This window comes from Balaenoptera acutorostrata, chromosome 6 (genome assembly GCF_949987535.1).
Source record: "Balaenoptera acutorostrata chromosome 6, mBalAcu1.1, whole genome shotgun sequence".
Taxonomy (NCBI): Eukaryota; Metazoa; Chordata; class Mammalia; order Artiodactyla; family Balaenopteridae; genus Balaenoptera; species Balaenoptera acutorostrata.
Window position 1 is genome coordinate 97,788,518 of NC_080069.1, and position 13,462 is coordinate 97,801,979.

The following is a 13,462-nucleotide window of genomic DNA, read 5'->3' on the forward strand; positions in this document are numbered from 1 at the left end:
TTTAAGGCATAAGTATATTATAAAAGGATAACCAGAAAGCCGTGGTATGAGAATGAGGTTACTCTGCTCTAGTATAATATGGGTGGGCAGTTCATACTGCAAATCCTCCGGCACCTCTGACCTCTGACTCTCCCATGTTGAGGACTGCCTGTTCCTGGTTATACTGGGTGATCCAGTCTTGGCTGCGCACTCATGGACGTCTCACATACAGCATCCTAAGGGCATTCACTAGAAGACAAAACGTAGTATTAGGGGCTTGGGTTTTAGAGATGGATAGGCTCGGCTTCTAACAAGGTTATCCACTAATGTTTTAGTAATCCAAGATGCAACGATGAACCTAAACCATGTGAAAGCCGGCTATATACTATATTTACACTGTATTTAAAGATCCTCACATTTTACGTATCTTAGTAGTTTTGTCTGAACTCACATTGTTGGAAGGTAAAAGAGAAGCAACAGTTGATAGAAGGAAGGCAAATCAAGATCTTGTAAACAGCATCATCTGGTATTTGGCAAAGTGAGAGGATCAAAAAACAAGAATAAATTTGTTTTAATAAAAAACTTAGGGCACTACCCTGTTTCACACACAGTATTAGATTAGATACCAAATCTCCAAAGATGAGTAAGATCTCGTCTCTGTCCTTAAGAAACTCTGTCCTTAAAAAGAGTAGGCACTATGCTTTGATTGACTTTTCTATATGCACCATAAGACCAGCACTAGGCAAACCTGTGATGCAGGCAAATGGCCCTCAGCATCTTTTATGTCTCCTTTGCTGTCCCTCTGGGAGCACAGCAGTGGGACAGAAAGAACTGAACTTTGAGTCCAGATAGGCCTGGGGCTGAATTCTGTGCTACCACTTTCTATTTGTCAGCTTAAGCAAGTCTGTTAAGCCCTCAGTAAACCAAGTTTTCTCATATGTAAAATAGGAATATCAATACCTCTCCCATGGAATTGTTGTAAGAATTAAGTAAGATAATATGTGTTAAATATTCATTATTGTGCTTGGCATTTGGCTTAGGGACTATTATTTGTCTCAACTTCTAGAGCCTTCCAACCTTCCTGGGTACCCAGGAACCTTCTGCAGCTTGAAGGTACCTGTTTTAAAGAAAAGCAGTTGTAAACTAATTTGCAATAAAACATTAGTGCCACATAATTGCCAAATGGTTACTATTCCTAAGAGCTTTTGAATTTTAAAAGCAAATGCCTAGAAAGGGCCATATTGTATCCAAATTCAGAACTCTACTGGTGACATGCTAAACATAGTAGCAACAGGGAGTCTAGCCAGCCCTTATACTTAGAGTGCTTAAAGGTTTGGGTATAGCTAGAAAAAATTGCAATACCAGAAACAGATTTCATAAGTTCAGTTTATTCATCAGACATTTATTTTGGTACTTCCAGATGCCAGAAAGGATACTTGGTGTTGAGGAATTAACATGATATGGAAATAAGAAAATAGTAGCCAAGAAAAAAAATATTATCTATCTATATTTTTTTAAGTGAAGGATTCAAGGTGAATTAACATTTATAAATCATCTATTGGATGCCAAGTACCATATTATGTTTCTCATATGTACTATCTCACTTAACCCTCACAAAAGCCTATAAGGATATTGTCCCTAATTTATAGATGAGGAAATAGAAGATAAGAGGTTAAATGGGTTACCCAAGGCCACACAACTAATGGCTGGGAATCAGAATTTGAATCTAAGATCTTGTAAAGTCTACACCACAGTTAGTTTGAAGGGAAAAAAGGGAGTATAGGAATGAAAGAGGAGAGAAAAGAAATAAAATGAAATGTGTGAAAATCACTGCACATTGCCATTAGATTCTTGATTACTTATCTCCTGCCTTTGCTGTGCTACAGAGATATTGCCAAAACCCTTTATTTTTATTCTTTCTTAAATAAAACTTTTAATTAGAAGCCTTGTGTAATTGCTTATTTATAACCTGAAGTTTTAAAATAATTGTGTGAAGTGCAAACTCCTATCTTCTCTTACAAAGGCATATGGACAAGATATTAGGCATTGTTTGTCATCATTCTTTGAGGGAGCTCATTAACTGTGATAGTCTGGACTTAGAGGCAAATGAGCAATATGTTTGCCAAGGTAAGAGACAATTTTCCTATGAGTGGCTAATTTTAAAAAAATCGTTAGAAGACTCATTATAAATTCATTTTGTTCTTGTTGACTAATGTTTCAATAAAGTGAAACAGCATCGGTTCCTAATGGGACAGCACTGACTTCTTAAAGATTCAATATTCTGTAGGCTTCAAAAGGCAGAAAAACTTACTGTAAATAGAATTCTTTATGCTCGTTCTCTGAATTAAGAAGCACAGAGTGTGTCATTTAGGTTAGACACTAAAGTAGAAGTGATCTCGTACACTAGGTTCTCAGAAGGCTTATTTTCTGAGAGGTATATGAAATCAGGTAACATCTTAAATTCATCATATCACATGGAATTTAAATGGTAAAATATAAGACAAACCATTTCAATGCCATGATTACTAAATTTTTTTTAAATAATAAAATAAAATAATTCAAACAAAATAATTCATGTCAAGTTGTTTCTGTTTGGGAAAGAGTTGAGAAAAAGAATGACAAGGGAATCTAGTACTTTTTACTTTAAAGCTAAGTATTTAATTTCATTTTTGCGGTTGTGTCCAAATATTATCTTCTGTTTTGTTTGCCTTCTATTTCTGTTATTCCTTACCACTAAGAGCAGCTTTTGACCATTTTGACCATCAGCTAAACAGTGTAGTTAATCAGCTTGTGCTATTTTTATACCTTTAAATTTAGAACTGTCAGGTTTTTTTAACTGACATAGATTGAATTATAAGGCAAGGGACTGTAATTTTATTCCAGTTCTTTGAAGGATACTTGTAAAAGTACTCTTTCTAATTGGCCAGGTGTTTATATACAGTATACAAATGACTTGAAAGCATAAGTTCAAACCTGATATTACTCAGCTTTTCCTCTTAAATACAAATGAAAGATTAGAATTTTAAGACTATAATCCTTCCCTTTTCAAATCAGCTATCCTCATTATAAGTATGAAAAGCAGAAAAATACTAAAGCTACTGGGCATCCTGCTTCTACTAATTTAGAATCATTGATTTGTGGGTGGACATTATTATTATTATTATTAAGATGTGAAAAGACTTATAGAGGACTTGCTTCTACCGTTTCAGCTAACAGAAGGACGGACTGAGAAAGAGATGAAGTGACCTGTGTAATGTTGGGAGAATCACCCAGGGCTTTTGAACCCAAGTCCAGTTTTCTTTTCTTTATCACAAGTTCCACTCTCTTTTGGAAATGATGTATATTTCTCTTTGAGTATAAAAATACATCAACATCCTGTTAGGATATGGGAGATTTAAGTGGAGCCATCTCTGGACAGAGGATAAAGTTTACGGTTATATGACAGGAAAAAGGAAACAGGGGAGCAGGACCAAAAAAAATTGGTGGGTATTAAAAACAGAACATCAGTATCCTTAAGGTGGATGTATTTTATGTTCAAGGTTGGAGGCAAGTGAGTTAAACTGAGATGACATCAGAGATGTAGGGTAATAAAGCAGATGAAGATGTAGACAGTCATGGAGCAGAGACGACTTTAGTTTTGAAGGACAGAGAACCAGCCTTTTAGTTAAAATACGGTTAAAAGTCCTTAGACAGGGACATTAACCTGGCAGGGATAGTATCTAGACAGTATCAGGAAAAAAATAGTTGTAGGTCACAACACAGTTGTCAAGTTTATAGGTTTCTGTCCCAAGTTAGCCTCCATTGAGTAGGAACTTGTAGTTAATCTTTTTTTATTCTTTCCTGTAATATTTCTAACTAAATCCATTTCACCTAAAAGTATTCTGTAATTTAATGTCTTTTTAAATCATTAGTAAAACAACTTTTGGTCAAAAAATGGTGACTTACATACCTGTAATTCAAGCATTACTCAGAATGCTCTGGCTTTCTGCACTTTGTGACAAAATATCAAATCTTTGGTATTATCTTTCACCAACACCATTTTGGAGGTGTATACAAATACACCCACACATCACAAGAGGCAATTTTTAAAAAATGAACATGCATGTCATCATCGTTTTTGGATACATTTTACTTCAGAGCATAACTAAGGTAAGGCTAGATCTTTAAAATTATATTATTTTATTGCTCCATGAAGTTTAACATCACAGAAGATGTTAATTATTCTTACTCCCAACGGTGCTCATGTACCAACATTTAAGGAAAATCAATATATAGTTCACGTATATTCTTACTTGAAAAGAAATATTCTAATTGTTTATTGAGGAAGGAAACAAAGGTAGTGTTTTGCTTTGCGTTATACAAAGTTGCTTTACTGAGATTAGAAACCTTGGGATTTTATTTGTTGTTCAACCATGTAATCTTATTCACTAATTTGACCAAAATACAGTGCCAGTCAAGAATGAGAACACACTTATGTCAGTCCAGTCAAAAGTGTTATGTTAGACTGTGACTGATAGTCCTACAAATAATTCTGACAATGTGGGATTCGTGTTAGTAATGACTAAACTTTAACTTAATGCACACATAAATGTGTGTTTGTGCATAGGCGCATGTATGGGCTCTTTTAGAATCCAAATAAGTCACAACTGAAGGCATGTTCATAGAGCTTGGCTTAAAATCTCTCACTGATTAATGCATACATGTTCTCAGAAGCTAAAATAGAACCATGTTGTAACAAGCTATATTTATGTCATGGTTTATACATAGCTATGTTCCTTCACAAGTGAAAGCTGCAGTCAGTATAAACCTGATATAATTGATTCCCTCTTTTTTGGACACAAATAATCTCATAATAATAATAACATACAAAAGGAAAAGAAAATGGCCCAGAATCCCATGACCCTAACAAATCAGAGATTTTTCATTTCTTTATATTTTTTCCTGTTCTCATTCTTATGTATATATCTTTTATACAGAGATGTAATCATCACATTAGATATCAATTTTTGGGTTTTTTCCCTTGTACTATTAAATCATAAGTTCTTCCATACATTAGTATTCAAAGTTATTGTTTCAAATAGCTGCATATTATGCTGTATGTTGATGTCTTGGTATGACTACTTTGTATGAGTTATTAAGCTTGTGCCCCAAATACCTTTTTTAATCTAAGGTTTTGTATGCCGTTCTGAGAGAAGAAATACTCTATTAATGGTGGCATGTTTCAAGCAAAAGTATGTTTGTTTTTATTTTTAGATAGCTTATGGCAAAAATTCATTTTCAGTTCAATGAAGTATATGTTTGTAAGTTTTGCCATCTGCCCCTTGATTGATAGATGTGTAGGCTGAGGAGTTTAAGTGTTTGGTTTTGCTTTTAGTAGTTGTGTATGTGTGTGTATATGTGTGTGTGTGTTTCTTTCCAGAAGGGGAGGGTAATGTCTTCTGTTGGAATATGCACTCCACCCTCTTTGATAAGGCTTGTGGTAAGATGTGCATCATGCCCCATGACGGTCATCTTCATAGCATTAAGCTCACAGCTCTTAGCTCCCATATGACGCGTGGAGGGTGGACTGTATTGCAGTCATATTCACCTTTCATTTGTGTGTTTGATGTGGCATTTATATTAAGTAGGAGTAATTTTTTTTCTGATTTTTTTTTCTTGTGTCACCAGTGCACCTATTCCATTCTTCCATCGCTGTGCTCCTGTGAACATTTCCTGCTATGCCAAGTTTGCAGAGGCCCTGATCACCTTTGTCAGTGACAATAGTGTCTTACACAGGCTGATTAGTGGAGTAATGACCAGCAAAGAAATTATATTGGGACTTTGCTTGTTATCACTAGGTAATTGTTTTTCTCATTATTAGCTATTGCATAGTACTGCAGTAGAAGACTGTTCTTTTAACCAAAATATGAATACTGCTGGGGATACTTGTAAATTGTTTAACTTCCCATAGCCAAAATAATTGTTTCAGAATATATATAGTTATAAATAGATACATATTTTAAAAAGAATATATATATGTCTGAAACTCATTTCCCATCTTTTTCTCTCATTGGAGAAAACTGGTGTATTCCCAAACTTTGATTACAAAGTCTATAATAACCTTTAATATGATAATAGGAGGTTTCTATTATCAGCATCCCTTTGTTTTTAGTTTTGATTCCAAAAGGCTTACTTGCTTATAAAAAGAGGCTACGTATTCTCTTTTATATTTCCATCAAAGAGCATAGATTTCTGATATATTATGTTTGGATTATGTAATTTTTTTCATTGCTACAATTAATATCTGTATTGCTTGAAAAAGTAGGAAATCTCCACTTGTTAGCCATTTAGTTTTTTGGTCAATAAATAGATAATAAAATAAATAAAAGCAAATAAATGTTCTTTTCAAAATGTAAATTCCCTATATTATCCGAGAACTATATGTAGCCATATCAGAATTTATAGACTTTTTTAGTTGGGAGAAGTAAACTGTAGCAGGAACCAAACAACTCTTTTGTTATATAAGTAAAATGAGTGTTTATGCCTGTTAACACCAATTATAGTCATTGAGAAGTCTAGCTATATTTCTGTCTTGTCATTAGAGAGTATTTTCTTTTTGCTTAGGTAGTACTTGACTCAGTTGAAATAATGCTGTCCATATGAAAAGCTATTTCTGTGATATTTGAAACGCTCCCATCTGTTTTTGGTTCCTGTACATTTATTGCAAATGTGAATACCTTAATAATGTTACCTAGTCACAGATCCCAACCATTTATTTGGCTTTGCAAATGGTCCAAGGAAACTTGATTATTAGTCTAGCTTTATATAAAAATTTTTTGATTTCTGAAATAGTTGAATACTTGAACCAAGAAAAAAAAATCCAAACCTAAAAATAGTGTTAATAATGTTGTTAAGCCATTGGAAGTCCATTTTTTATTAGAATGGTTTTCTTTTGAAGTTTAAGATTTTTATTCATTTGTTTGTGAAATGGGACTTTAGATAATTGAAGATGAACAAATTATGATTTCAGAAATGAATTTCCCCATGCAAGGGTTAAATCTTCTCAGTTTCTTTTGAGATTTTCACGCAAGATTTTGGCATGTTGGAATTTAGCTTGGGGTGGGTAGAGGAGTTGGTTAAATAACTCAAACTAAGCTTTGCTCCTTTTTTGAAGAGCTTCTTAGTCAGGACCCCTGACCTCAGTTGAGAAGTAACATCAGAGGAATTTTGGCTTCAGTAGGTTTCAGGATATTATTCTATAGGGTCAGACCATCTCTTGGAGTTTTAGAGGAGAAACAACTAGAAAAAGATAATATACCATCTGGCTTGTTGACCGAACATCAGAGAAGTTGGTCCTGAAACGCATAGGTGATTCAAGGAAGTGTAGCACCTAATTTAACTGATCTCTGTCTACATGTGGTAATTTTTCCGGTCATCAACATGGCATGTCATTCTCTACACTTTGTGTGTTGGCATCTATGTTTGCATGTGAGTTCTTATGTCTTCCTGTAGCAAATCCACAACAGTTCTGTGCTGTTTTTGAGTCACCATATACATTTGCATGTATTCTTTTCTGTCATTTATAAACCCAGTTAGGTGCCTTTGGTTTTAAGTGATGCTGTTCAAGTGGTACAAGTACCAAAGTCAAAGTACAAAAGCAGCCAATTTCCTTTTACCTAAATTGGAGTCATGGACTTGTCAATAGCAACAAATTATTTCCCTAGCAGAAAACAATTGAAAGAGTTGCTCTTTATATTTTCTAAAGTTTTCAAATGATATTCTGTGTGTTCTTTATCTTCCCTGCAGTTCTGTCCATGATTTTGATGGTGATAATCAGGTATATATCAAGAATACTTGTGTGGATCTTAACAATTCTGCTCATCCTGGGTTCACTTGGTAAGCTGCTTATTCCTTTGTTTTTTAGTGATTAGAATAGAGAGTTAAAGTTTGCCTTTAACAATCCCTCAATTCAGAACTATTTTGGTTATTTTAAATAATTTTCCTCTTGTAAGGCCTGTGAATTCATTGATAAAATGTAAAGACAAGGTGAGTGGATTACATTTAAGTTAGTTCACTGTGAGATCACTAAATCAAATAAAATGGGAAGGTCAGTGGCTTTTGGAATAAGAGCAAGTGAGATATTTTTAAATGGGGACTAACGTTTTTCTGTCAATATCAGTTTGAGGGGGAGAGTACAATTGAAAAGAAAGGAATTGAGCCTCTGTTCTGCTCCTGCTTTTGAATTTTCACTTGATTCTTCCAGTGCTCCCTGCCTGGCAAGTGAAGGGACCCTTTCTTTTTATCTTGCACTTTTTTAAGGCCTGAATCAGCCATTCTAAGGTGTTGAAATTCTTTCTGGTTGAAAAGTGTTCCTGGCAGGATAACTCTGTCGGGGGGGGGTGTGTGTACGTGTGTGTGTTTAAAATTTTGTTACTCGTTTTTCTGTCTATTGACATTCTATTTTGTTTTTATTTTAGTGTTTCTAATGAAACCTTCTGGTTTTTCTGTGTTTATTGTCTTTAAAAAAAAATTTCCCCCTCCCAATTATAAATGTCATACCTACTCATGGTATCTAACTACTTCCATGGTAGAAAATAGAAATATAGGAAAGAAAATAAAAGTTTTATTTCACATGCTACATCTTCTCTTTAAAGAGTATTTACTTTTGCCTTTAAAAATGTCATAATTATAGGGACCCACCTTCAGTTCACCAGTGTTAGCATTTGGAATCCAGACCTTGTTATTCATATATATATATGTATGCGTGTGTGTGTGTGTGTGTGTGTGTGTGTGTGTATGTGTGTGTATGTATATAGTATAAAAACGTTTTAACCCAATATGAAACTCTTTCAGTAGGAGAATTTGTCACGTTTACCTGGTATGTTTGGTCTTACTGATGTCATCTGTTTTATGTTTTCCTTAAATTTATGCTTCCTTATTTTGTTTTCCCTATCTTTGCTGTATGGAATTGTGTTTTCTTTGGTTATTTTCACCATTGCTTTGGATGGTATAATTTTATTTTCACTTTTTCAGTTGGTAACCTAAACATTTTCAGAAAATATTCTTCAGTCTAGAATTCTATAATTATTAAAGGCTGAAATGAAACAATATTTGTTGAGGTTCCCCCCCCCCCTTTAAATTTAGCATAAACTTTCCTTCCTGTCTAATCCTACTCTCTTCTGCCCACTCGCACTTTTTAGCTCTTGTTAAATATTCTGAGTGTTCATATTCAGGTTATTATTAAACTTAAAATATTATTTGTTGTACTATATCTTTTCAAAGAATTTTGCTTACCTTTGCCTTGAGAAGTTTCATAATTATATTTAAGTTTATTTAAGTTCTCTCCTGTCCTGATTTTAGTGAGAACTACTGGTCCTGTTTTTATTTCTATTTTTATTTTTTTTTAATTTTTATTTTACATTGGAGTATAGTTGATTTACAATGTTGTGTTAGTTTCAGGTGTACAGCAAAGTGATTCAGTTATACTGGTCCTGTTTTTATAAAAGTTCATTCTTGAGTTCTAAATTTCAGTTCATATTTGTTTTGATTGGAATCTGAGTTCAAGTAACTTATTCATGAAAGACTTATGGGTTGTAATATTCTGAATTCTTGGTTATCTAAGATTGCCTTTGCCTTCACATGTGAATATTGAATTTGTTGCATATAAAAGTCTTAAGATACAGTATGTTGCCTTATGTCTGTACTTCATTTCAGAGAAGAACTTTGAGACCAGTCTAAATTTTGTTCCCGTGCCCATAACATATCTCACTTACCTAGATGTTTATATAATTTTTAACTTATCCTTATAACTTAAAATTTTTGTCTAGTTCAGAATCTTAACTCAGTTTGCCTATGATCTCTTTTTTGGGGAATCTTTTTCAACTTTGAAAAGTTTACTTTATTTCTATACTTGTTTATTGTTTCCATCCTGGTGGTTTTCTCTTTAAGATCCTTGTTACTCTCCTGCTATCATCTTCTAAATTATCATTTTAATCCTTTTGTCATTTTATTTACATTCAGGAAGAACTCTTCAAGTTTATCTACCATATCACTGATTTTGTTTTCCTTGGTGTCAGTCTGTACTTGGCTACTTAATTTTGCTATTCCAATTTCATCTTATTTGTAGGTCTTCCTTCTCTCAGCCATCTTCCTTTTCATTTCAGTTTGTAGCCTTCAAATCTAATTCTGTGTTTAGATGATGTCTTAGTCAGTTTGGGCTGCTGTAACAAAGTACCACAGACTGGATGCCTTATAAACAACAAACATTTATTTCTCACAGTTCTGGAGGCTGGGGAGTCTCAGATCAAGGCACCAGCAGATTCGGCATCTGGTGAGGGCCAGCTTCCTGTTTCCGGCCATCTGATTGCTGTGTCCTCACATAGCAGAAGGGGGAAGGAGCTTTCTGGGGTCTCTTTTATAAGGGCACTAATCCCATTCATGAGGGCTCCACATTTATGGCCTCATCATCTTCTAAAGGCCCCACCTCCAAATACACCATATTGGGGATTAGGATTTCAGTAGATGGGTTTTGAGGAGACACAGCATTCAGTTCATAACAGATGGATAGCTTTTATAATAAAAGTAGATTTGAATCCCAGCTCTCCCACTTACCAAGTATGTGACATTTGGCATGCTGCTGAAATTTCCTAAATTTCAATTTCATCATTTGCAAAGTGGAGCTAATAATACCCACTTAATAGCATTGTGTTTAAATGTGGTTGCATCTATTTGTGCTAATTCCTGGCACAAGTTTAAATGTTTAATTAATGATATCTACTGTGGATGTTATGAACAATGCCCTTGATGTCATCATTATCATCTCATTCTATCTTCCTTGAACTTCAGGCTTTCTCTCAACTTTTTATTTCTGTTTGTAGAGAACATATTTTATTCCATTTTTTGAGGATATTAAACAGTTTTCCAAACAATTTTCTTGTACATTCAAGATTCCAAAATGGAAATAGCCTTTCCCTTTCTCTGAAATATTCTTCATAGACTCATGGTTGTTTTGGTTTGTTTAATCATCTTCCATAGAAGAAAAATTCATGCTTAGTATTTGCCAACAGGTAGTTGGAATTTCCCTTTGGCACTATTCACTCTTGACTTGAGTGCACATGGAGGTCAGGTTGATTTGCATAGATCTCAGCCCAGTTGCTTCTCTCCCAGGCATTCATCTCATCCACCTATACATACACATCTCTACTCTGAATCTTCCATTTCCTTACCATGGCCTACAAGGCCTTGCAGTATGATCTGGTGCCCAGCTCCCTCTCTGCACACATCTCTTACTGCTTTCCCCATTGCTCATTGCCGTAGCCACAGTGACTTCCTCTTTTCTTGCCTGCCAGGCATGGCCCATATCAGCATCTCAGAACTTGCTGTTTCCTCTTGCCTGGAACACTCTTAGATAGTTTCATAGATTGCTTTCTCCCTGTCTTTGATTCTTTTGCTCAAATATCATCTCACCCCAGTGAGGCCTTGCTTATATACAATTGTAATGCTTTCCCAGCCCTAGCACTTTCTATCCCTTACTGGCAACTTTTTTCTTAGATTTAATATACTCTATTTTCACTTGTTTCCTTGTTTTTTTTTGTTTCCCCATTACTATATATGCTGCATGAGAGTTGATGTTGGTTTTTCACCGCTCTATCCCCAGCCCCTAGAACAGTAGGTGCTGTAGGCACTCAAAGTGTTTGTCGAATGGATTGAATGAAGGTGTCCAATGCAGCTGTCTTATATGGAGGCAGGTCTGCCTCCCTCTTCAGTCTAGATCTCAGAATCTCTGAACCAGTCATGGAGATAAAAATTCCCATCCCTAGTGCCCACCGCTATCCAGCTATCAAAGATTTCCTATCTTCGTTCCTACCTTTGGTGGGAACTACTCATTTGATCTTCATTTATTCATTGTACAAATATTTCGTCAACTGCATGAGTGTCTCCTCACTAGGCACTGGGGTTACTGTACAACAGACAAGATCTTTGCCTTCCTCAGCTTCATTGCTGATTTCTGTAACCCTTACTTGCTTCCCACAGGCTCCTTAGCTTAAACAGGCGCTGAGGCTCTCTTCGTGACCAGTTCCTCTCAGGGGTATCTGTCCTTGCTGGCTCTCTCTCAGCTTCAGAGTTGATAATAAATACAGTTAAAGGAAGTTTATTTGATACAGTGAGAGATTTGTAAGTGCCTAATGTGGAAGTTGTAAGTGGAGTCATTGGAGTTCCCCTTATGCTGGCAAAATGTTACAGCCACGCACCTCCCAGCCAAATGGATTGCTGCTGTGTTAGTCCACGTTGATATATAGGAAGGGTCCAGAAAATTGAGGATTTATGTTACACATTTTCTTGTGCCAATAATTGCAAAAACAATTGGTTTTTTCGTCTCCAGGTGGCACAGGTGTACTATGGTGGCTATATGCAAAGCAAAGAAAGTCTCCCAAAGAAGCAGTTATCCCTGAACAGCTTCAGGTAGCTGAAGACAATCTTCGGGCCCTCCTCATCTATGCCATTTCAGCTACAGTGTTCACAGTGAGTACAGGCCTTGGTGTATCTTTCAGGTTTATGTTTTTATTTATAGATCATTAATGAAGCAGAAACTCACGCTTAGCCATTGCATGCCTAACCATGATCCCTATTGGATAAAATCTCTGCCCCACAGTGTATGACATACTCAAAAGTCTTCAGAAGGCTCCCCTAAATGATGAGTGCTATTTGATGTGACATTTTGTTCTGTACTGCCTGCTTTTTGAGAGGGAATTTTCACCTAGAATATTAATTATCATTTTCTAGTAAGAACATACATCTTATTGTCATGAGATAGTGTAATTATTTTTAAAAAACAGTTCTCTTTACTATAGAAAAGTCTATTAAGAAATAGGCTACCTAGTGTAATTCCATCTACTTAGTCACTAATTATTTTCCCATTTTTCCCTTTTAAACTTTTAACAACATTATTTTAAAAAGAGAGGTGAGCGTCACTAACTAGTATAATTATTATAATAATTGCAGTAAAATTATTCATTAACATGTGGTTCAGTAATCTATATTCATATCTTTGGTTCATCTCCTTCTCCTCTCTGAAAAAAGGGGAAAAAAATCTCAGTCCACTTCTTGGAGCAATCCCAAGCTTTTCACTGAGCATTAGAAACTAAAAATAAAGCCATCATAAAACCATTGGTGCCAAAAGATTTTTGTTTGCTATCATTGTACAAATATTTATTAATCATCTTTTAAGTACAATTCTCTGTGCCAGGTGCCAGGGCAGAGTGGGGAGTGACAAAGGGTAAATTTGACATGGACCCTGCTTGTAAGCTGCTTTTGGTCCAACAAGGGAGATGAAGTATAAGTTCTCTGTGCTTTTGTGGTCATAGCATATCGTCTTTTCCCCTATTTTCAGAGTGGCAAGCATGTATCTATTTAAATAAATTAAGAGTCTCATCCTGATGACAAACAACACGTTTTGATTCATAATGAGTGGAAAAAGGGAAAGTAGAAGAATTAATACATCTAG

General features: G+C 35.2%; 1 protein-coding gene across 3 annotated transcripts in view; it reads left to right on the top strand.

Moving 5' to 3' along the window:
- Nucleotides 1–13,462, top strand: part of SLC44A1 (solute carrier family 44 member 1) — a 221,398-nt gene that overhangs the window by 106,100 nt on the left and 101,836 nt on the right. For all 3 annotated transcript variants that reach the window (XM_057548467.1, XM_057548466.1, XM_057548469.1), the window contains exons 6-8: nt 5,647–5,816; nt 7,765–7,854; nt 12,341–12,480. In XM_057548467.1, coding sequence (XP_057404450.1) covers nt 5,647–5,816; nt 7,765–7,854; nt 12,341–12,480 — 400 coding nt within the window. The remainder of the gene's footprint in view (nt 1–5,646; nt 5,817–7,764; nt 7,855–12,340; nt 12,481–13,462) is intronic.